Source organism: Manis pentadactyla, chromosome 8, assembly GCF_030020395.1.
Source record: "Manis pentadactyla isolate mManPen7 chromosome 8, mManPen7.hap1, whole genome shotgun sequence".
NCBI lineage: Eukaryota > Metazoa > Chordata > Mammalia > Pholidota > Manidae > Manis > Manis pentadactyla.
The window spans coordinates 124,081,147-124,106,189 of NC_080026.1; the positions used below are offsets into that span (position 1 = coordinate 124,081,147).

The 25,043-nt window shown below is 45.3% G+C and overlaps 1 protein-coding gene across 50 annotated transcripts in view; it reads left to right on the plus strand.

The window, feature by feature from the left end:
- TCF7L2 (transcription factor 7 like 2) overlaps positions 1 to 25,043 on the plus strand; it is a 188,451-nt gene that overhangs the window by 149,667 nt on the left and 13,741 nt on the right. For 23 of the 50 annotated variants that reach the window (XM_057506330.1, XM_057506337.1, XM_057506336.1 and 20 more), the window contains 6 exons: positions 12,381 to 12,513; positions 14,798 to 14,900; positions 16,874 to 16,960; positions 21,951 to 22,091; positions 22,668 to 22,827; positions 23,193 to 23,300. In XM_057506330.1, the coding sequence (XP_057362313.1) occupies positions 12,381 to 12,513; positions 14,798 to 14,900; positions 16,874 to 16,960; positions 21,951 to 22,091; positions 22,668 to 22,827; positions 23,193 to 23,300 (732 nt within the window). The remainder of the gene's footprint in view (positions 1 to 12,380; positions 12,514 to 14,797; positions 14,901 to 16,873; positions 16,961 to 21,950; positions 22,092 to 22,667; positions 22,828 to 23,192; positions 23,301 to 25,043) is intronic. The other 27 variants (XM_057506333.1, XM_036898553.2, XM_036898557.2 and 24 more) reach the window with 3 other exon arrangements.

Consider the following 25,043-nt stretch of genomic DNA (forward strand, 5'->3'; position numbering starts at 1 on the left):
TGGATAAGTCCAGAAAGAGGGGCCATGAAGCAGTATTTTAAAGAAGGAAAGAAAATTAAGAATTCTCATTTTTTTGTTATCTTTAAACCCTTCCAGCCCTTGTTTTTGTTTTATGGGGGGCAGGGAGGGGGCCGAGGGTTATTAACTTGTCCCGTGTATTAACAGATTGCTTACAGACCAACATCATGAAAACAGCCGTGTGGGTTTGGAGATAAACAGCTGGGCAATCGGTCGGTAAATTAGAAACATCTCCTTTCTGTTAGGTATCCTGCAGCCATAAGAAACCAAATCTTTGCCACTGGTCTTGCTTCAAGCAAGACAGTTTCAGGACCCCATGTGGCAGCAGGGGTGTTTTCTTACCTGCATGCAAATCCGGAGTTGTGTGTTTGCTTTCCAACAGGGTGAAATGATCAAACACGTGGGGTAGGAGCCAACTGGAAGGAGGATCTGGGTGTGTTGTGTCCTCTGCAACTTTCTTCTGTCTTTAACCCTCCTGGAGCAGCCACCCCGTGCCCCCTTTCATGTAAAAGAGGACGATTTCAGGCCTGGGATGTTTGAGCCCCTCAACTCTAATTAAGTTAAACCCACACAAATGTACCTGGCCCTGGATCCTATGAGAGACCCAGGAAGAGTAAGTCGGGTTTGCGGGATTCGGGGACAGCCTTTACGTCCCTCTGCTGCTTCTCTTTCTGCTTTCTTCCCCAGTCGCTCTCTGTCTCTGTCTCTGTCTCTGTCTCTCTCCCTTTCTCTTTCTCTCTTTCTTGATCTGTCTGTCTGTCTGTCTGTCTGTCTCTCATTCTGGGGTGAATTCACAGAATTCAACAGTCAGAAAGCCAGCGAGCATTCTGACTACAGGAATGCCAGTTCTTCGCTTCTGGAGAGGTCAGTTGCAAATGTTTCAGACCCAGGTTGTTGCTCTGGAAGGAGAAGAGGGTGTGTACGTGTGGCAGGCAAGGCCCTACCGAGTGTCACTCCTGTGTCATTGACAAGAAAATATACTTTCCTCTTCCCTCCCCTCTCCCTCTGCAGCCCTCTCCTTAACAAATTTGTTTTGAGGGATTTGACAGTCTTGCAGATAAAGTGCCTGCCTCCTGCATCGGGGCGATCATTTTCCCTCATGGCTGACCGTAATTTCTTAGCGACTCTCAGCAGCAGCTCTGTCCCTGCTGCTGCCCACGGGAACGGGCGAGGGAGGGGCCCTCCGCTGCGGTGCCCTGAGCGGCCTGGGAGCAGGGCCTTCCCGTCCTTCACGGATTTTGTGGTAGTAAAGATTAGAGACTAGGAGGAGATTCTTTAATTAAAGTTAAAAAATAATGATGATCTGTTATTAGTCGAACTAGGTTATCCGGTTTCTTTTTGTTTTGTTTTGCTTGTTTTTGTTTGTTTGGGGTTTTGAGGGATGTGTGTGAAGGGGAAGAACGAACAAAATGATCACAGGTGATGTGCGTGAGGCCTGCGGACATTGCAGGGCAGAGATTTGGAACCATCTCCATCTTTAAAGATGCTTTTTTTCCCAGCTCTTTAAGTGGAAGAAATAAAGGGAGGGGAAGCTGGAAGGAAGAAGAAAAGTGAGAAAAGCAGAAAGGGAGGAGAAATAAAAGCTGGCCTAGTCCCATCGTGAAGGTAGAGAAAGTTTTTTTGAGGTAGATAGAAAGAAAACCAAAGCTGTTATGTACCCGAGGGATACAATTTTAGTGGGAATGGACGATCTGAGTGGGAAGGGAGGCGCAGTGGCCTCTGGGTTCTCTCTCTTCCAGCAGTTGGGCAGTTGGCACCTCAATTTGAATTGCTGGGTGAGTAGTGAGGTGAGAGTGTGTGTGTGCACGCACATGTGCGTGTGTGTTTTCATGTCCTTGCTTATGATCTTCACCATTAAACCTCTGTGCTTTTTTAAAAATTTGTTTTTAATTCAGATGGTGGGAAGGCAAAAACCAAACAAGAATAAATGGTCAACTCAAGCTGTGCCCTTTGACTGTGTACCTTTCATAGCAGTTTTTCGGGGAGTGGGGGGAAAGGGTTAAACAAAGGATGGGGAGGAGAGAAGGCATGACTTCCATCACAATCCTTACAGACCCATAGCAGTGCAGAGCTGGCTCCCCGGGTGCGAATGAACTGGAATCTGGAAAAGGGTGGTGGGGGTGGGGATATCATCTAGCAAATACATTTTTGCTCCTTCACCCACCAGGGTGGGCTCCATTGGAGTCAGAGAGGGAAAAATGACACTGCCTCATAGAGGCACAGACTTTTGAAGCCCGGGACATTTTTGAGCAATAAGGCTTTTTGCAGTAGCAGGGCTTGTGTAAACTGTGTATTTTGGTTTCATATTTAATGCTGAGTTTCTGTTGCTCTGTCTTTAGTTGTATTTATTTTCAGTCTCTAAATTTAGAGGCCTTTTAGGGCTACATTATTGCTTGTGGCATTTGTATTTTCTAAATTTAATATAAAAATGTGTTTTGGAAACCTGAGCAAGAGGCTGATGACAGTCCATTGTGCTGTTAATGATTAGGAAGAAGGCCTTTTTGCAATATCAATTTGGGGCTTAGGATACATTATACTCTGTTCAACTGTTGGGTCAAATCCTTTGCCATAGGTGGAAGGGCATTCTCTTGAATTTGGAGGCAGTTCCTTACTTACTATTATTTTAATTATTTTGTTGTTATTGACCGGCCAAACAGAAACATTTGCGATGGCCAGTCAGCTCTTAGATCTGATCTTCTGGGGACGAAGGAATGAAATATACCACAGACCATGAAAGTCCTTATGTTTTCGAAGTCGTGAATTAAATCCTATATGTAATAATAAAACACAGAGTGGTAAATCATTCTCTAGTTGAGCTTAAAGGAATGACAGGCATGTTTTGGTTTTCCTTTCTGGTTGTGTGCACATTTCTAGCAACAGAACTATGATTGTGTAAACTGTCAAGAATTGTGGGGAAGACAGTGCAACCTGGCACTGCAAATGTGGAAGTTGTGTTGCCACAAATCTCCTAGCCCAGCACAGTCTCCCGTTTCAAGATTTCTGAAAGGTTCCAGATCTTTAGTTACTCAAATGACTTGGGTTACTTAATAGCAGTCCTGCTGCTTTGGGGATGGCAAACCTCCATTTTTGATGTCTTAAGAGAAAGGGAATTGCTTTGAAAGAGTAAATTCCCGACTCTAATGATGCAGATATTACTATCTTTGTATTATCACAATGGGCTGCAGCATTGGAGCTTTCTGGAAGCAACCGTGTCTGCAACTTTACGTTCTTAGGGAAACCTCCCCGTTGTGGCTTGGGGTCAGTGGGGGGGCCTGGTTGAGCTGTGTAATGGCATTCTTTCTTTCTGCAATATTATGGAATGTGATGAAATCCTAACATGCCCTCCAGATTACATACTTCACACATCTGAAGATTTTTTTAAAGATCGAACTTAGCCTGGGTCATTTCCCTTGTTACCTCTAATTCTTCAGCTTGCACTCAGAGGAACAGCAATAGTGTTATGTCCTTATCCCATCTCAGCTCTGTGTCCTTTTCACATGGATCAGTTTTTGAGGCTGTCCTTTAAAGGATGCCCTGTCCTGTTTGGAACACTAAGGGCAAAGTAGAGCAGAACTATACAGCCCCCACTTTTGTCTCTGTATTCTTTTCAATCTATCTGCTGATTTTCTGCTAAATCCAAGGTTTGGGCATTTGTGTCTGTTGGGCCACATGAAAACGTTCATCCCTCCTGTCAATTTAGCTGCTCTTTTCCAGGGTGAAATTTACCTGCTTCTGAATAAAACAGCTGTTTCTTGAGTTCTTACTGGACTCCATGTAGCAGGCATGAATTTCAGACTTAGTACTGTTGATTCGAAAGCTAGGCACAGAGTGTATAAGAAAAACAAAAGACATTTTTTGTACAGCTGTTCATTGTAAATAAATTAGAAAGGTGGTATCAGACTGTGTTCACTACTTTCTTGAAATCCCCAGGATATAATAACCATTATGTACTTAAAATTTATTCTAAATCAAAATTGGTGATTTCCTTTCCATTATAGTTCGTTATCCCTAGATTTAGGGTTGTTGGGTGTGGGGGGGAGGAGCAGGCTGGAAATCATTATTTTTTAAAAGTTGTTTTGAACTGGAGCTTTTGGATTTCTTCATTTGGAATAGGTTAATTTTATTCCTGGCTCTGTTTTCAAAATCTGCCCTCCTAGAAACAGCTGTACCCTCTTCCCCAATTCTCAAACATTCTCTGCAGACTTGGACACTTTACAAGATTGATTTTGCTAACGCTAATCATTTAATACCTAAGTAGTAGAGAAATATCTTTCAGGATGCTGGAGATTGCACATTCCTGGGAAATGACTTAGGGATGAAGTGGCTTGTTCTTCATCTCCGAGACCTGGTGGTGGATTAGGACAGTTGGGGGACCCCGTTGTGCCTACTGCACCCCCTCACTGACCTCCGGGATACCGGGGCATGCTCCCGGAGGGAGGCAGGCAGGCAGGAAACCCTGGGAACTCACTGCCCAAGGGTGAGCCCAGACCGGGCGGGCCAAGACTTAAGCTGGCAGGAGCTTTAAAGGTTAGTTGGGGGAGGCACAATGGGATGCTTTCTTTTTATTGGGAAATAAATAAGAATGAGTGGAAATAAATTATGTTTAATGAACTTAACTGGAAGTAATTGTTCAAGAGCCTGTGAAAGCAGTTTTGCCAGGGTCGGGCCTTGGCTGCAGATTTCACAAAGCCAGGCAGCTGGAGCGTGTCTTAATTTTGCAGGTTTGAATGTCCCCTTCATGTGCCCACTCCCCACCTCAACACCTCCAGCCTCTCGCCACCTTTTCCCTCCTCCTCTTTGGGAATTAAGAAAAGGTCATTAAGAAGAGCTGAATTTGGCCCCCTAGACCCTTAATGCCTGGCAGTCTGTTTGGTGTGTTAACAGCTGGGTTGTTAACATTATAGAAGGGACCAAAAAAAAAATGTCCAAGGGCCTAGAATGGTTTGAGTTAGTTCTATGTATATGCATGTGTGTGTGAGAGAATTTGGATGAAAATTGACTGCACGTTTTTATTCTCTCCATGCCTGCCTGGTTCAGTCATTTCCCTGCATGAAGAATTTTAATGCCTGTGTGAGTATGTGAGAAACTATGAGTCGGCAGAATTTTGTAGACGACAAGGAGAATCTTCTCTCTTCCTCTTCTTGCTCTGTAGATGGGTTTGATTCCAGAAGGGGAAGGGGGAACTCACCCATTGATAATTCACAGAGCAAGCGGCACCCTGAGTGTCAGGCTCCCTCCTGGGGCTGTAGAAGCTGTTACACTTGGCAACCTTGCTGGGTGTATCAGTCCACAGCAGCCCGGCCAGGTGATGCAGGGTGTGTGCTGAGGTTGCAGAGTGGCTATTTTTTTCCCGCATCTCACAGGCACACCTCCTTTCTCTTAACCATCTCATTTTTTCTGCACAAAACTGAAATCCTGTGAAGCCTTCTCTCTCCTATTTATTGCTTTCCATAGGCAGTGCTGTAGCTATCATCAGTAGAAGTCTTGTCAAGGGAAACTGCGTGCCGGTGGCTGAGGGCAAGGTCTTAGATAGAGAGGAGCAGTGTTCATCCATGAACGGATGCTGCATACCGCACAGGATGGTCCTAGCTGGCTGGGCTTCCACCGCTGTGAGGGGAGAGGGGCGGAGTGCAAGGTTTATAGAAGCCCATCTGGCCAGGGGTGGAAGTCCACCTGCCCCACCTCCCCTCCAAGTCACTAGGTTTGTATTAGATTAGTTGGGGTGGCACTGTGTACAGGCCGGCATCCACGTTGCTCTGTGTGTCTCCTTGAGGTTGTTCAGCCACTGATGGGGCTGCTAATTGTTGGGGTAATGGGTCAGGCAGGAGGGTTGCTTTCACTGACCATTTCATCACCTGCTGGTTCACAGCCTGAAAAATAGGACTAGTTGAGTCACCAAGGGCTTGTTGAGTAAGAAGTAGCCCCTTGTTCATCCCCAGCCCTGCCCCTGCCCCTGCTCCATGGGTCCAGTGACGTGTGACACCTGTTCACGTTGTGCTAGTCGCCATTGGCATTGGTGCAGCCGTAGTGAGTGGCATCTGGAAAGACACATGGAAATGAGCTATAAACCCATTTTTTAAAATGTAAACCTGGAATGAACAGTGTCCTGCCTGGGCGGGCTGGTAACCTCAGACCCCTGGGGACAGTCCTATGCACCCGGGGGAGGGGGAGGCTGACAAGTGCTCCTCTGTGCTGCTTTTGTTTTATTGTGCTAGGCTCGTAAAGGCACTTTCTGGCCCCATTTTTCTTCTGCAGAAAGGGAGAGCAATAGGGGAGTATTGAAGAGGAGGGCCGTAGGAGAGGCCAGCGCTAGCAATGGCTCTATTTGTTTTCAACGTCTGTTGATTAATAGGTTGTGAGGTGAATGCCAAGCTTTCATTCCCTTTGGGTTCCCCACAGTTACAGAAGGTTGAGGGGTTGGGGTTAGGGAGGGCTAGCAAGGGGATCCAGAAGTGCCCGAATAAATCTTGCACTTCCCAGCTTCCGAGCGCTGGGCAAAGAGGGTGGCATGGCCCAGTCGCAGAGCACTTTGCCTAAGGGTTCTTGAGAGGTCAGAGGTCAGCCACAGGGGCATCCCCTCCCCACTTCCCTCACTGTAGTTGGGTGAATACTTTGGGGGAGAAAGGCTTTGTGTGCTTTGAGGGCTGTTAAAAGACCCTTTCTTTTTCTTCTACATAATTTAACTATTCAGTGCTCAAAACCCACAGAGCTTAATGAACAGAGCCGGAGAAGCTTTGCTTTGTGTAACAGCCGCTTGTTTCTCCAGGTAGGAAGCCTAAAGCCCTAATGATTTAAAGTCAGGTGCGGGTTTTAGTTCCCAAATACCCTAAATAGACATTGTCGACTTCATTTAATGTGTTCGGTGTTTTAGCTGACTTTTTCTTTACTTTCTTGTCAGCTGCACTGACCACATATAATATGTTTTTATCACCAGGATCCTGCTGGGCCCTTATAGTGCTTGTGCCCGTATCTGAGAAACATCCCATTAATGTCTTTATCCCTCCACCTCCCATAACCAGCACATGCTGTACACCCTGCTAAAAATATGTAGTGCCCTTTGGCAAGGGTAGCCTAGCTGAGGCGGGGAGCCCTGACCTACTCCTGATTTGGGGTTTGGTGGGGGGCTGGAGTGGCACAGGGGGCATTGATAGTTGGTCTAGGTTCCAGAGACTAATGGATGGGGCTTGGGGACGGATCCCTTTGTGAGCCCTGAAGCGTCTCTACCTTGTTGGGGAGGGTCACCCAGGCTGAGCTCCTTGGGGTGCAGCTCGTTGCATCAGCATGGCCGTGAGCATCCGTGCCAGTCTCTGTAGACACAGGAGGAGTGGTGAGGTGAGTGTGCAAGGCCTGGAAACACCACCTTCCAAAGGCTGTGACCCAGGACAGATTTCCCCACCTCCTATGTGGAACGAAGAAGAAATGCTGACTGCCTGTAGGCTTTCTGTAAGGCCTCAGTAAAGTATGTCATGCTCAGCACAGAAGCCAGGTACAGAGCCAGGGCTCCACGACCTGGTGGTGGCAGTGAGCCGACCTGGCGTTGACTGCAGAGCGTTGGTCAGTTAGCACTGGGTCAGTGCTTCTCTCTCCTGTTCTCCCCTCAGATCTTCTAGAGAAGGGGCTCTAGGTGGTTCCAAGGTGAGTTTCAGGTACAGGTGTGTGTGGGCAACTGTAGCATAACTTCCGGGACATACGTGGAATATTTTATGAACATTCGCTGTTTTTGCAGCTCAGAGATTCCTAGTTTTCATCATATTCTTAAAGGGTTAGATACCAGTAACTTAGGCTCTTTCTGACCGCTGTCAACCACAACCTTGGCTCAGGTAGCTGTCTCTGGGGATAATGATTTTGCACTCCCAGGTAGTTTTGAAGGCATATGTGATATTTAAAGAAAGTAGTCACCAAAACAGGACCTGATTTTCTGTTGCATTGTTTGCCTTGAACGATGGGCTCTGTCTGTAAAAAGATAAAAGGGAGAGAGAACATATTTCAGGATGTCAATCCCACCAACAGCTGCAGCATAGATTGTTGCTTTAATTTAGGTTTCCTGGATGCATTTTCTAGAAGCTTGTCTGTGTCCCTCCCTGAAGAAAGGTGCTTTTCACGTCTGAATTTTCTTAGGGTGGTACAGTTTTGAACACAGTCCTTAAGGACTTCTTTAAAGAAGTGGGAGCTTTGGTGAAAAAGGGGACATTTCCTGTTTGGGTTATTTGCTGGAACATTTTAATCAGCTCCTCCTTCAAAGCTCTCACCCTGATTCTGGAATGACCTTGGTCATCTCCCAACTATTCTTACTTAACTTTCTACTCTTCCTTGGCAGTCTTATTTATTAGCATAATAAAGTGATGGTTTTTCTTAAAAGAGATAATAAAATATATTTATTAATCAAGTATCATATTTTTAGGAAGGCTTTGTGACTGAGGAAGGGTGGCCACACAATGCCCATCTACTCGGGTGCCATACTGAACGTCCTTGCCTTCGAAATGAGGAGTGCAGTGTGTGGCTGCGCTTTCCTCCCTGTGAATTTACCTAGAAGAGACTGGAGGGGTAGTGAACCTCCCCTTCACTGTGCTCTCATCGTCAGTAGTAACTGGATGCTATTTCTCAAAGCTTCTCTGTATTGCATGTGTTGCTATGTGACAGGCACTGTGCTAAGCACTTTGTAGGCATACTCTCTAATTTTCACAACATCCCTGTGAGGTAGACACAGTTCTCATCTGGAGTTTGCAGGGACAGAACAGAGGCCTGAGAGAGGTTGCACAGATTGGTGAAGCAGAATTTAAACCTGGATCTTTCTGGAATTAACACTCTTCATTCTTGGTCCCTGCATACATGCCAGCAGGCTCTAAAATCATTTTTAAGGCACTGTTATAATAAGGTATTGGACTGGATGGTTGCTGCAGGCCACCCCACTCTGTTCTATGACTGTAAGTAGACTCCATTTAAAGAGCCCAGCCATGTACTGAAATAAATCTGTGATTGGCCCTGTCCTTTTCTTCCTCTGATACTTACAGTTGCAATTTGATGGTTCTTATGCAGTTTAGGAGATTGTGCTCACCACTCTCATGGGCTGGGCATTACAGCGGACGCAGAGTTCTAGAAGACACAGTTCCTGTCCTTAAGGAACTTAGCTACAGTGGGACCAGGAAAAGTGCATATGTGACCCAGCAATGGGCATGATGTGATATAGAAAGAAAGGGCTGTGGGTCCTGAAGCTGGAGAGATGGAGGCATTTTCAAGAGGAACATCCTCCCATCATAAAAGCAGTCTAGGTCTAAGCAGGTCGGATGGGAGTGGCAACCAGACCGTGGTTTCTGCTGGTAGGACTGCATTCCCTCTGCTTGCTTGGGATCCAGTCAACCTGGAGAGACGTGTGGTTGTGTTGTTTCATAGGGGTTGCCTACATGTAGTTAAGTTCAAAAAAGAAAACCATGTCCCTAGAGGGCTCCCATTTCCCCCCTTGAAAGCCAGGCGGCAGCAGCTTCACATCCACTCCTCGCCATGTTACAGTTTGCGCTGAACAGGAAAATACCACTTGGCTAGGCTCCGGTGTACAAAATAACACGAGGGCCATGGTAGCCAGAACAGGTGTGCAACTTCTGTTGGAATGATACCTAAAATTCAAACATGTATCTAAAAGGAAGAGGGAGAATTAATTTTTAAATCCTACCCCCAATGAACTGTGCAGTTGCCCAAATCCCGTCTTCATCCTTTGCGGGACAAGTAGAGAAAGGGTTTCCTCTGAGTCCTGCTTGCTCGGAAGAGAGCCGTGGAGTTTGCGCTTCTGAACTGAACACAGAACTGTGGCATCAGGCAACTTCTCCCTAACAATAAACAAAGCAGTAACAGTAGACCACCGTTCCTGCACTTACCATTTGGTAGGTTCTGTGCCAGTGAGCCCTTTCCATGGAATCTTTGAAGAACTAGGACTTGATTATTGCTTAGGATTCACGTTTCTTAACCTTTGTGCCTCTCTGTGCCTCCGTCCTTTTCTGGACAGAAGAGCCACCTATGGCACTCAGTGGGCAGACCCACAATGCCTAGGTCCTAAGCCCAGACCTACTGAATTAGGTCCTGACTGAGAGATTTTCTCAGATAGGGGATCCTCATTTGTGATAAGCAAGCATCCTGAAAGATACTTGACTCAACCAGGGTCGAGAATCACAGGTCTTACTGTCTACTGTCATCCCTTCTCCTCCCATCACGGATTTATACACTTGCTTCCTTCCACTGCTGATGATGGTCCCATTCCCCAAAAGTCCTTCTGCCTCTATGTGACAATTTTCCTCCTCTGGGCTCCCTGTGGTTCTTCCACATTTCCTTGAAACTGTCTGGGACTGGTCTTCTTTCTTTCATTTCATTTTTCTGTAGGTGTGTTAACTTTCCAACCAAATAGAAGACTTCTGGAAGGCAGCAACAGTCATTGTCCTTTCCTTCTAATGGTCTGCACTCCATCTGATTCATCCTTTTCTCTCCCTCCCTTTGCCTTGCTCTTCCCTCTCCATCCCAGCACACAGTGGGAGCTTCTTTGTGGGTTACTTTTCATGTTGTCCTAAATGGAAATGTTCCCCTAAAAGAATCCTTAGTGCATGTCCATGAGATGCTAGCAGTGACCTTGGGGCAGCAAGCCTTCACTCTCCTGAATGGCCATGTCCAGACCTCTGTGGCTGCTAAGGAAGTGTTACCAGGCTCCAAAGAGCCCTCTGCACTGATGCTTTTAATTTAAAGTGCTTTGATTGCAAAGTGGTAACTCACATCATAAGGCTCCGGGCAACTAGCTAGTCTCCTCTGAAAGTGTCTGATTGTTTATAGGGGTCGCTACACCAGGATGTTACAAGTATTGACTTCTTTTCCTGTAGTTTTTTCTGGAGCATCTAGGAAGGCCATATTTTTCTTGCTAAACATACTCATAAAAAAGTTAGAAGCACTTTTTAAAGATGCCTCCCCTACAATTAACTGTGGCAAGAAACACTCTTTCCATATTATACCCTTCCTTACCTATTTAAAAAAAAAAAGGGTGAGAAGAAAAATGTAGAGAGCTGACTGCTTGTTGGTCCCTGAACTCTGGGAGGCGCTAGTGGGCAGCATGGAACCGCACTTTTTTTCTTGTAATGCAATTCCTTCTCCTTGATGTTAATGCAAGTTGTGCCTTCCTAAAAGTAATAAAAGGAAATGAAGACACGTTCTAAAATGAAACTTGACTCTAATCCATTCATCATCTAATACTAGCCTCTTTATCTTCTCTGGTACCTAATCTGGTTAAATGTCCCTGTTGTAGGATTTTAGTGAAAATCCTCTATTGGGAATAGGGTTTTTTGCAATTGGATTATTCTAAGTAAATGGCCCAGTAGTTCGCATGTTTCAGCTTAATTTTTCCTTTGTGATCTTGCTGGGATACATTATAGCATTGCAAAGCATAATGGAGAGGGGATGGAGGGGCCAAAGAGAAGGGGTTGGGGAAAGGTAAGGAGAATAATTTGGAAAGGTATGGTTATGGCAACCAGAAAAATCTTAAAAATGCTTTTCTTTTTTTTTTCCCCCCTGCTTCTCCATCTATCCATCCTTCCCAAACAAAAATTTGTTTTCTAGAACTGCCCATTTCTAACATGCATACCTTTTATTAGCCCAACTCATCATCTTCCAGTTAATTTATTAGCATTCCCTGATGATTTCCTAATGAAATTCCTAATGAATCAGGGCTGCTGTAATCTGCATAAAATATGCAGGTGCTCGCTCGGCATTTTAGAGCTTTCTGGTGAAGTTCACACTCACAACCAGACCAGGAGTGGGGCTTTTCATCTATGCCATCTGTAGGAGATTGTAGCATGCCCACTGGTTCTAAGGGGCAGGGAGGGGCTAGTGTGAGGGGTAAGCACAGGGGGTGGTGGTTAAGGAGGCTGGGTGGGTGGGATTTGTGCCCTGCTAGGTTTCTTGTACCTGAAGGTTTTCCTAGCCTGTCCCCCGTGAAGCCTGCCTGCTTTCTGAAGGTCCCTCCATTGGGAGTCTGGGGTAGAAGATCCCCCCACATGCAGGGCCACAGTAGGCCTGGGAGATCTGTCTCTACTTGTGATTTACCTGCCAATGGGAAGAGTGCAAACTGGCAAGCTCCACGATGGGGTGGTGGTGAAGGTATTTTAAAAGCAAGGCTCAGTGGGGAGGTAAGAACTGAAACATGCCTACCTAGAGAACTGTTCCACAACTCTGTTATCTTGAATACCTGGATTGGGTCGGGGCTGCAGGTGGACTTGGGCATCTCACAGTCAGGGTGGGAGGGTGTGGTTGGGGAGCCCTGGGCCCTGTGCGGGGAGGCTTGGCTGCCAGAGCCAGCCTGATGGTGTCCTTCTCTGATCTTCTCCTCCCCACAGTCGAACAAGGTGCCGGTCGTGCAGCACCCTCACCATGTCCACCCACTCACGCCTCTTATCACGTACAGCAATGAACACTTCACCCCAGGAAACCCACCTCCACACTTACCAGCTGACGTAGACCCCAAAACAGGTAGGCCATGTGCTTGGGGATCAAGAGGGTGTGCTGGTCCCCGGGCCCCCCCGGAGGACCTCCTGGGGTGGGGGAGGGGGTGTGGCTTTGACGCGGGCTGAGGGCAGCAGCCCCTTGCCTGGTGCTCCTGTCCCTTGCCTGGGTAAGGAGAAGGCAGCTCTTTGGGGAAGCCAGAGCCTGCTGAGGGAGTGGGCTCCCCTGTCCTTTGGAGAAGTCCATTTGTGGTGGTTAAGATCTCTCTAGAGCTCCCAGTACCCATGCAGGGCCTGTCTTGGGAACCTGCTGTGATCCACTCAGTGTTTTTCAAGAGTAGCTTATAACTCCAAGAGCATCAAACTGACTTGAGACAGTCATAGTTCTGGAGGCGCCTCAGGGGCCTCTCCTCAGCTCCTGGGAGAAAAAGAGCCCCATCGGCCTGGCTCTCCGAAACCCCAGTTCCCGGTGGCTGAGGAACTCACCTGACAGTGACATGTTGGGACAGTCTTAGGAGGCCACATAACTGGGTTCCACCTTCTCTTTGCTGATTGATTTGGGTTCTTCCTTCTCTACAATATCCTGGGCATTATCAAGCCCATTTTACAGATGTTATAACTGAGACCAAGCAGCACTCATTGCATGGTGGAACAACCAGTAGGTACTCAGGCAGAAGTGGCCACATTATCTTTCCACCTTTCCACTTGTCCCCTCCTTTCCATCCTATGTGCTCACTGGCTGCTTTTTCCCCAAAGGGAGGAGAAAGAGAGAGAAGGAGAGGTTACTTCTTGTAGCCCCCCCTGCAACGAGATGTGGAAGCAGCAGCCCCTGCAGCTCGTGGGGGTGGGGTGGGGGTGCTCTTGGGAGAACGGCTGAGGCCAGGATGTATCTTTCAGGCTGGGCAGCTCACTGGCTGGGGTTTCTCTTACCAGCTAGTCAATTAGGACGGATTTAAAATGGCTCTTCCGTGTCACTTCATCAGAGGGAACCGTTTGGTGTCCGACTGAGGTAGACTCCCTGTTCGGGCGGCCCTTTGCTGCCCTGAATGAAGCCACACTAGCTGGTTTTCCCCAGCCTCCGAGCCGGCTTTGTGCTTGTAAGGGACCAAGCCTGGTGCTTGCGTGGCTGAAGAAGGCTGCCAGCCGGCCCCAGGCTCCTCGAGTGAGTGGCAACATCAGTGTCTCATTTAAATAATGGTAGTACAGGGAATAGCTTTTAAATGGTTATCATAAAACATATGATTAACGTCAGTTGGCTGTTTACTTTTCCTCTGCAAACATTCTTTCACGTGTGCAAATGGCTCAGTGTAGGGTCCGAGCCCAGCTAATCTGTTTGGTTTTTGTAGTAGAGGGAAAGCAGTGTCTGCATGAAAATGTCACCCAGGGAGACTTCATTTATTGATTAAAAGCTTCCTGAATTAATATTTTAAAAAATTGAAATAGTTTTCATCCAAGAACAGTGCACATGCCCTTCAGTGTATTTTAATCCTGTGGTATTGTTCCTTTTGCTTCCTACTTCCGCTGGTAGAACAGTTCCTCTGAGTCACAGTTGCTTCCTAAGAATTCATTGCAGGATGTCCTCCTATGGAATTAAGCCTGCAGTGTCACAGACCTTCCGATTCACTCTTGCATGCCTCCTGAGGGGTCCTAACCCCAGAGACCCCAGCAGCTGTCCGACAGGGTGAATTCACACAGGTGACTCTGTCCTCTAGAGAATTAGGTTCTACAATTGAGTATACTGGCCTCTGGTAATCTCCTCGTCTGTTCAGTTCAGATTCTGCCTTGGATAAGATGCCTTGGCACTTGGTTAGTTTCTCCTACAGCTAGCTCACCTTCTAAGTTGCAGTGGAGACAGACATTCTGGGGAAATTAACTTTTTTGAAAGAAGGCAAGGGTAACCTTTCAATAGTGATAACTTGAAAAGTATGTTGGAAAACCAGGGAGTAATTCCCCTGCAGGTAAGTCAAAAGGAGTGGAGAAAAAGGGGATAATATCACTGGATCACCTACTATGTGTGGAGTCCTTTAGACTTTTTTTTTTAACTCAAATGATCACATGAATCACGTGATACAGAAATGCTCAAGATGGCATTTTCGTAGTCTGTCTGTGTTTACCCAATGTACCCATCCATCTAGAAGGAGATAAACCAAATTTTCAAACTGGGGTAGAGGGATAATGAGACAAAACTTAAAACAAAAGGACCTCATGATAGGATTGCGGAAGAGATGCCTCCCTTCATCCTTTCCCTGTCCCCATCCCCTGACGGTTTCTCTCTCCCTCGTTTGTACTGAAAATGCCGCTTCTTTTCTCAGGAATCCCACGGCCTCCACACCCTCCAGATATATCACCGTATTACCCGCTATCGCCTGGCACCGTTGGGCAGATCCCCCATCCGCTAGGATGGTTAGTACCACAGTAAGGAGTTCCATTTTTTATAATTTCCTTTTTGTTTCTTATGTGGGCATGCTTATGATTTATTCTGTGCATGTATGTGTGGGATTAGGGAGACAGGGTTGGTGAGGGAGGGTGGTGGGACACTGTGGGATGACTCTTGCTGAGATGCCCGATGGGAAAGCAGGCGAGTCAGTAGCCACTCAGATGGATTATGTAGGACAAAGTTGATTGATATGTAGCATTCTGAACCCATGGTCCCCAAAGGCTCTGGGTTCCTGTCTATAAACAAAGTTTGCCTTGTGATGCTTTGGAAATTGCAGAAGGTTCTGAAGGTTTCTATCCAGTGTAGCTGAGCAGGGCTTTTCTCTGCTGGTGGCAGCCCAAACTGGAGTCCTGACTTGGATTGAGGCAGCAGGGGACTGGGGACAGGCACAGCCTAATTTTGAAATCAAAGGGCGAGGGGTGGGGCTTATTCTTTCACAGAACTACAGCCCCCAGTACATCCTGACCCTCACTCCCAAGGTTGACAATCACAGGAAAGTTTGGTCTATTGAGAAGCTCCATGTTCTTCAGCCTGCCTCTCTCCAAGATTCTTTGCATGTTGAGGGCATCACGTGCTTATGAGGGCTGAGGTGGGGCAGCTGCAATCCCCGCTCCAGCACATGGGCCCTTCCTAAGGGTCAGCCCTAGTTCTTCGCTGCCCAGATTGTCAAACTCCCTTTTATGATTTGCCTTCTATCACCTAGTCTTACTTGTATAGTATAGTATTTACACCATTAACCTTCCTTAGACAACCTTTAGAAAGTGTGTATTAAAGTCAGAGTTGAAAGGCCTTTGATGCATAAGCATACATGTTTGTGTAAGTGTGTATATGCATGTACAGTGTTTTGTGATTTGTGTATTTCCCCACGATGATCAATGATCTCTATTCTTAAAGAAACACAGGACAATTTGTTGAATCTTAACAGAAATACATCCTGGTAAAACCCTCAAGTTTGAGTCTTGGGGAAGATTTTTTTTTCATAGCCTTAAGAAGGATACAATTTTGGAGCGTTTCACTCCCTGGCCCTACCCTTCTGTCTCTGGTTGAACAGATTCTACACTCTTTTTAAAAAAGCAGCTTGTATTGTGTAGTAGCGAAACAAAGTACCAACCCTGAGTGCACTTTCTGTTTATTTTTTTCTCCTTCATTTTGTTGGGAGGGTAGACATGGCTGTGAGCTCGTATCCCGTTTCTTCTTAAGTATATCTGCCATTCCTGGAATAGTTCTCAGGCATCACTTGCCCCGTTCAGCTGATGGAGAGACATTTGAAGGCTAGATAAAAAGGAATAGCCAACTCAGACAACCCTCTGTCGGAAAAAGTTGTGTGTCTTTCATGAGGATGCTATTTTGCATGTTGCTGTATTTTTTAATTATTGTAATGAGGTGTGATTGTCTATCGGTTACCCACAATTCTTCTTGGGGACTCTCCCCCCCGGTAACTCTTGTCAACACTTGTTAATTTGACAAAAGGCTACAAATTAAGCTCTGTTAATTTAATGTTTTCTCACCGAGATCTAAATACCGAAAGAGGCCCAAAGCGCAACTGAAGTCCTTTGATTCACTGTACTTTATTTTGGTATAAATTTACATTCATTATTGTTTTCCTTTGGATGTGTAGCCCTCAATTAGTGTGATGGCTCCATTAAAGCAAGCGAGACTTCGCCTTTAATTATTACAACAAAACACCTAGTTTCAGCTCGGGGAGAGGGTCTCTATTGACATAAGCAGAGGTTATAAAATTTAATTAGCCATTCCTATCAGATTTATGGCATTCAAATTGTTCTGTGTTTCTTCCCTTTGATCCTTCCTGTACAATCCCCAAGATTTGTGTTCTGATCAAATGAGAATAAAGCTGACTGTGCAGAAAGAACTTTTCCTTTTCCTTCCTTTTCTTTTCCCCCCACCTCCACCCGTGCGGGCAGTCTCTCACTTTGTATCCCCCTCTCTGCAGGCAAGGCCAGCCCGTGTACCCGATCACGACGGGAGGATTCCGTCACCCCTACCCCACAGCTCTGACCGTCAATGCTTCCATGTCCAGGTGAGTTCCAAGAACTGGTGCCTTCAACCAAGGCCGTGGGTGACTTCTCAGAAAGCTCACCAAGTTGGTACCGGGCCTTCCAGGGACTGCTTCTGCATACAGTTCTAATGGTGTAAGACCAATAGAGCATTAGGCTTTCCTCCTAGAAAATGCTGAAAAATTGCCTTGAACTTCCAAGGTAGGTGTTACCAGAATTTCAAGATCAAATTTTGGAGTCGGTCAACTGGGTAATATATTTTTTTAAGAATTTAAAGTGGGAAGAAGTAGTTAGGACATGTGGTGCTTTCAAAGCATTGTGTGTGTCTCTTTTAAAGTACAAACTACATATAAAAGGTTATATTCACCTATGCTAGGTAAGAAAGGAAAGGGCAGAGGTAATTTTATATATACAAAGAAGAGTTTGAGGAAAGGTTATAGGTCTTTTCAAAGCTCAGACTCCTCAGTGTCAACAAAAAAAGATACCCACTTCCCTGATGCTCTTCCCCCAAACACACCCTTCTTTACAGGGCCACTGTCCAAAAGGGAAATAGGGTGAGCCACATAGAGAATTTTAAATCTTCTCGTAGCCACAGTTTTAAAAAGTTAAAAAAAAAAAAACAGGTGAAATTATTTTTAATGATATATTTTATTCGACCTAATGCATTTCAATGTGTTTTCACTGTATGTTATTTCAATGTGTTATCACTGTAAAGCAACTATTAGTGAGATTTTACATTCATTTTTGTACTTAGATTTTGAAATCGGATGTATATTTCACACTTGACAGCACATCTTCATTTGGACTGGCCACATTTCAAGTATCTGGTAGCCACATGTGACTGGCGGCTACCACAATGGCCTGTGCAGCTCTAAATCTTTGAAAGTTGAAAATAAATTATGTGTATGTATATATTCATAAATCTTTAAGCTTATAAATCCCCCCACCCCCCACATATGTATATTCTGAGATCTTTCTAGTCACCATATTCTTCTTTTCTTCCCTCTAATTAATTCTGGGTAATTTTTCAGTGAGTGCTAGTTTATTTACAAACTGGTTGGCAGCAGTATGTTTAAGTAGTCACTAATTGCTCCTAATGATAGTTTTATTTTCTGTTCATCTGATTTTCAGTCAAGTTAATTAAATCGGTGGAGGTTTAGACTTTCCTGATGGGCTGCAACAGCTAATCCATTTTTATGATGGCACCTAATTAAGTTAGTATGCATTAACGACAAGGATGCTGTCCCCCAGCCTCTGCCCCCAATCTCTCTAGCCAGCAGGGGTACGCAAACACAGAGGAAGGATTGAAAAGACAGGCCAAGATGCCTCTTTTCCTACTTCCCAAATAGTGGTTTTGGTGGGGATAAGAGTGTAGGGATCACATTCACTATGGAAAACGAACTGTAGCATGTCTAACATTTATAATTATGGCATGGATATCGTGTAATTTTAAAGATCCATTGCCCACGAACAAAAGATCATCTCAATTTCAAAATCCACACCAGTGTTGGTCAGGTGGGAAAATGCTTGTGTGTTCTCTTCTCCAGAGAGAAGAGGAAGGATATGTATATTCATTAAATAATATCATCACAACCTGGCAAAGCATGGGAACGAATAAGGAGTCTCCCAGGACGAGAGCTGCTTCTGCGCAGCTTATGATCCAGGCTCAAGCTCCTTCCAAACCAGCACTTATGTAACACACATGACTGGTTTTTGTTTTTGTTTATTCAGTGTTTCTAGAGGTTAAAAGTGGTGAAGTAATCTTTGGATAGGGATCGGGGTTAAGCTTATCAATTGAATTATCATTAGGTGCTTAGTCGATGACTTAGAGCAGGGCAAGGGGTGGAGGAAAGGAAGGGAACAGTGGGAGGAAAGGTTAGGGGCTCAAGGTGTGGGGGTTGTGGGGGGTAGGCAGCCGATTCCCCCAGGTAGGCCTTATGAAAGGTAGCTAGTTAAAAAGCATATACAGCAAATTAAATACATTATTGTGGTAATGGGGCGACAGAAGTATAGGTCTATTATACTTATGGCAGTTATAGGAAATGTAGGCAGCTTGCCCTGTTCCAGAACACCCTTTGATATTCATTCTATTCAGCAGCGGGGCCAGGACTTCTCAGAATTAAGTGATGGGTCATTATACTTTAAACACCATGGAGAAGCCTAGATTGGCAATTAAACAGCTCTTGCTGACACTCACTTGTGCCACCCTGTGACCCCCTTTAGATTGAGATGTTGGAGCTCCGGGCCCTCAGCCTGCTAAATTGGTGCAAGCCTCTTCTCCTGACGAGAGCGGGCTCTGAAATCTGCCGGCTTCAAAGGGAGAGAGATCATGTATAAACCATAATGTGGGTGCACCGTGGCTCACAAAAAATAAGGCAGGAAGAGATGAAATGTTACAAGTGCAAGGGAGAAAATGAGAGAATAATGACAAACCTAATGCAACTCAAAGCAGGATTGTTGCACAGGAAAATGCATCCTACTGCTTGTGCATAAAATCAAGGCAGGCAGATGACATCCAGTTAACAGAAACGTGTCAACAGTGAAGTAAACTGAGACTGAGTCAGATAGAAGCCCCTGAGACAGCCAGAAACAAAAATTAGTTGTCCTTAACAAGTTAAGGTTCATCATTATATTCTGGCTTGGAGCCATAAAAGCAGATGGGGGTGTATAATGAGCTGCTTAGAATTTTTAGGTGTTTATTGCATTTCATGAAATGGTGGTCCGCAGAAAGGAATTTCTTAAGCAAAAGTATGCATATAGCCACCAGACCCCCCACCCACTCCGTTCCCCCAACACACACACACACACACACACACACACACACACACACACACACACACACACACACACACACACACACACAGTCTCTTTCTCTGGTGTACATTTTCCAAACATATGAATATGTGTGTAGGTGTGTAAACTTGGGAATACTCATACTTTGTGGCTGCCCTGAAAAATTTTCCCCACCCCAACATGAACTCAGACTGGTGTGTCACTGGGGTATTTGGTGTATGCGTGTGTGTACACATGCATATATGCACTGTTTTTATCTTTCCCTCTCTCTCTCATACACTGTACATACACTCTCATTCAGCAAGAAGGGAATATATGTATTTGAGGAATGTTAAGCCTTTAAAATTCACAGTAAAAGCTGCCACTCCACACTGCTTCAGCCAAGGGCTTCTAAGAACACATGTTAACTTAGGTTTCCTCTGAGGCCTTGGAGCAGTGGGAAGGAACAGGGTGTAACTTGGGAGCCTGAATGCCTCCAAAGAGTTTGCTCTTCGTTTTCTGGGCAGGGAGATTGGGGAGAGGGGGAGAGGTTGTTAGTTTTCTTTCTTTCATTCTCTCTCAGTTTTTCTTTGCTTTCTTTTTTTGATACCCTAAAAGGCCTCATGATTCATATTAAAAAATCATGTCTTTGATACTGGCTTAAATCTGTGAAGGCTTAAAACTGGCTTAAATTAGGAGAGGGTCTCATTGGGGTAGAATTTGAGTCATATTTGCTGTGATTCTGGGCCCCTTTCAAAAATCTGCATTATTCAGCAGTATTTTCTCTGTGGATCTAGGCAGATTCAGTTACTGCTTTAAGTTTCATCGTTTTTCAAATTAACATTTGCTACATTCTTTTGGGCAGATGGAAACTGTTTTCATCTCCTATCCACATGTGAAAAGAACCTTGTAAATAAATACAGGATCTTCTTGAAATAACCATATGATATAAGCCCTCGTTAGCACATCCAGTTCCCACCAGAATCGGGTGGGAATTCCGAAAGAGCAGGACCTTATTCCCTGGTCAGTGTGCGAGACTGTTTTGGTGTGGATTTATTAAGAAAGCATCAGTTGCATAGTCCGGGTCCCTTTCTACAACTGAACAGTGCCTCCATCTGCTCACGTGTCACTTTGCTGGGTTGGAACCCGAAGATTACTATTCTGTTTTGGGGTTCTGTCCTCTGTACCCCTCACCCTATGTTTTGGCCTGATTAGGAAGGGTGGGTCTTCTAACCCATTACAAATCATGGTGACTTCAAGCCTATCAGAAAATGTGAAACCTGTTTATCTGATCCAGTTGTCAATTTGCAGATGGGCTGAGAGCATTTTAAAATTAGCTCTTTGTGTCCTGGCTAGTTTGCATAGTTGGGAAATTACCAGTTGAGGGTCTAAATGTTGTTTCAAAGAACTTAAAATTAGAGAAGAAAATACAAACTTATCTTTATTTATAATTTTGACAATCATTTAGAAGGCCTTTAAATGCATAGGTAGTATAATAAGTTAAAATAATTTAGGAATCCTAGCATATTAGAGCTGGAAAGGGCATACAAATCAGAACTCAAAGCTTCATTTGTGTGTGCATAAAATACTGCCTTTTTTTTTCATCTCCCCATAAGAGTGTACAAACTTACTTAAAATGTCTGTAACTTATGATGAGAACCTGATAGGAAATGTTTGGATTTTCCCCATCTTTCTGCCTCACTCTCTGATTCCTGTCAACATGATGGGACACGGCAACCAGAGAAAAATAAAAATTTTATTGCACTCGCTCAACAGAATGAGGCGTAATGAGGCATGTGCTACATTGTCAAAAATGTGTGTATATTTCAACTGCATGAATATTTGATTTAGCTTTCAATATGCAACAAAGATTTCACCTTTCATTCTAAAGCTGATTAGGACTTAAGAAATTGTCTTCTTAATAATGCCTCAAAAAAACAAGTGGACGTGTGATTTCCAGCAGGTAGTCCAAGCCTACTTTTCTACCCAAGTACATCAGTTGAATTTGCCTTCTGCTAAAGATATGAGAAATCATAATGTCTCACGTCAGTAGCAATCATGAAGGAGAAGATTGGCTTTAATAACATTATGAGAATCATTATGTTTAATTTATCACTAATTAATGCTGACAGGCTTCATATGCCTTGAGTGGCTTTCATGTGAGTGTTATGTGCTTTTTTTTTTAATTGTGTGTACACATCCCTCCCCATTCATTCATTTTGATTCTGACGATTTACACAGCTTTCTGTCTTCCAGGTTCCCTCCCCACATGGTCCCACCACATCATACTCTACACACGACTGGCATTCCCCACCCGGCCATAGTCACCCCAACAGTCAAACAGGAATCCTCCCAGAGTGACGTCGGCTCACTCCATAGCTCGTAAGTGGTGCCCTTTTTGATCGCTTTCCCTTCCCTGCTGCGTTTAGCCCACCGCAGCTCCTGGGTGGTGGCTCTGCCCAAGGTTGGCCACAGTGAGTGTGACTCTGGCAGACAGCCAGCTTGTGTGGGCTCTGGACTCTCAAATGAGGGAGGCAGAGTTTCAGGGGTGGTGTCAACCACAGGGCAGAGCAGAACAGTTTTTTGTGTACTTGGATGGAGTGGGATTTGCAACCACTTCCCTGTCACTAACCCCATCATGGAACGTTTGGAGCTCTGTCCTGCCAACGCGCGAGATGCCAGCCAAGGTGGCAGTGGCCATGATGGGCTTTCCCCTCTGGCTTGGGAGAACTGTGGATCTGTGAAACTTGAGGAGGTGGTTACAAAATCTCTCCTCCCTGGGCTGTTTTTGCTCCATTTTCCAGGGCAGAGTAGACCGAAAATGGAAGCAAGCCTCTCATTCAAAAGTGCTCAGTTTGGGTGTTGAGGAGGCAAGGAGGCCGGTGGCCTCTCTGGTGAAGGAAGTTGGACCTTGTGATTGTTTATTTGGTTGTGTCTTTCTGTCTTGTCTCCATCCAGAAAGCATCAGGACTCCAAAAAGGAAGAAGAGAAGAAGAAGCCCCACATAAAGAAACCTCTGAACGCATTCATGTTGTATATGAAGGAGATGAGAGCAAAGGTCGTTGCTGAGTGCACGTTGAAAGAGAGTGCGGCCATCAACCAGATCCTGGGGCGAAGGGTAGGTGGCTCCCTCCCTGAGGTCGTGGGGGAGAAGGTCCCCCTCCCCATTTGTGTGGAAAATCCTTTTCCTTCAGCTGTATTCTGACTCCTTCAGTGGGCTTTGTGGAGTCAGGACCAGTGACTACATTGGGATGACTTTTGGAAGAGCCGCAGCCACCATCCCTCCCACCCCCAGGGAGAGGGCAAATGAAAGGAGGACATAGATGACAAGTCACGTTTGTCTGGGCACTCCTGTTAGTGCCAGGACCCTGCAGATTGTCAGTTTCTGCAGAGATACCATTCCTGTCAGAAGCATTATTCATCTCCTTGCTGCGGTGTAGTTTGTGACTTTTTGCATGTCTCTTTCCCCTGTGTCTCCCCTAGTGGCATGCACTGTCCAGAGAAGAGCAAGCAAAATACTACGAGCTGGCCCGGAAAGAGCGACAGCTTCACATGCAGCTGTACCCTGGCTGGTCTGCACGGGATAACTATGTAGGTAGCTCGCTTTTCTCAGGACTAGTCTTTGGAGATGTGTTGGACATCCATCTGGATACAGGGAATGCTACCTGCCAAGCTGCATCAACCCTTAGGACCACCCAGTCTTCCTCTCCTGGGACCATTAGCATCTTGCCCAAATACTGGACTGGAGAGTCGAGTCTTGGCCTCCACTGTGGCTCCATCAGCATGAGGATGGTTCTTCGAGGAGGCGGGAGGCGGCTGGTGTCCCATCATTCTAGCTTGGGACACTTGGTGTTGATTTGGGGCTGTCCACATCTTCGTCTTTGAAGAAACATGGCTCTAGGATACTCCTAATGGGGATTATATGTTTCTCAGCAGTGGTCCATGGGTGGTCCTCCAGGGCAGACCAGTGGGCAGGGGTAGAGGGAGAGAGCTGAATTCTTCATAGGTCTTCCAGCAGGGCCTTCACCCTTAAGAGGGAAAAACAAAACAATTGTCTTATGCCATGGTGCAGTAGACGTTAGAAACCGAGTTCATATTGCAGGGGGCATGATGGGAATATCCCTGAAAGTAGCCAGTGGAAGTCATCCTTTGGCAGGGAAGGTGAAATGACTGGGGGCCCAGCAAGGGTAAGGAGAGTGGTATGTGCTCTGGCGTGCGTATCCCTGGGCTCTGTGGTGGTTGTAGAACTTACCTCATTTCCTTTCCTGGGTTTTATAAAACGCTGCAGGATTGTTGGATTTACTAATTGCTGTGGTCGTGACACCCACTATCGCTCTCCTCCCGTGAACTGGCTCTCTTCTGGCGACCCCTGTCATCTCTCACTGTTGTTTCTCCTTCTGCACTGAGCCTGGTAGCTCAAGTTCTGGGTTCATTCTCCTCTCTAGATGGAAGAAATGTCTCTTACTTTGCATGGTACTTTATTATGTGGCTTTTGGTTTTCTGAAGTGATTTTTACCAGCCAGTCTTTGGGGTAAAAATAAAACTTGTCTTAATGCCAGCATCAGGCTTCTCCTCCCTTTTCTTGTCAGCAGCAGAGAGCCATGGATGACTCTTTGGCTGCCAGTTCTCTCTCTTTTTTTTTTTTTTTTAATATTTTTATTTCCACTTACGTAATCAATTTAGGGTTATTATTATTTTTTTATTTTTAATAAAATAAAAATTTTATTTTTTTATTTGCTTGGCAGACTGGCCAAGTTTGTATTTTTTTTTTTTTTTTTTTTGGTATCATTAATCTACAATTACATGAAGGACATTAGGTTTACTAGGCTCCCCCCTTCATCAAGTCCCCCCCACATGCCTGTTCACAGTCACTGTCCATCAACATAGTAAGATGCTGTAAAATCACTATTTGTCTTCTCTGTGTTGCACAGCCCTCCCCGTGCCCCCCCCACTATACATGCTAATCGTAATGCCCCCTTTCTTTTTTCCCACCCTTATCCCTCCCTTCCCACCCATCCTCCCCAGTCCCTTTCCCTTTGGTACCTATTAGTCCATTCTTGGGTTCTGTGCTTCTGCTGCTGTTTTGTTCCTTCAGTTTTCTTTTGTTCTTATACTCCACATATGAGTGAGATCATTTGGTACTTGTCTTTCTCCGTCTGGCTTATTTCACTGAGCATAATACCCTCTAGCTCCATCCATGTTGTTGCAAATGGTAGGATCTGTTTTTTTCTTATAGCTGAGTAATATTCCACTGTGTATATGTACCACATCTTCTTTATCCATTCATCTACTGATGGACATTTAGGTTGCTTCCATATCTTGGCTATTGTAAAT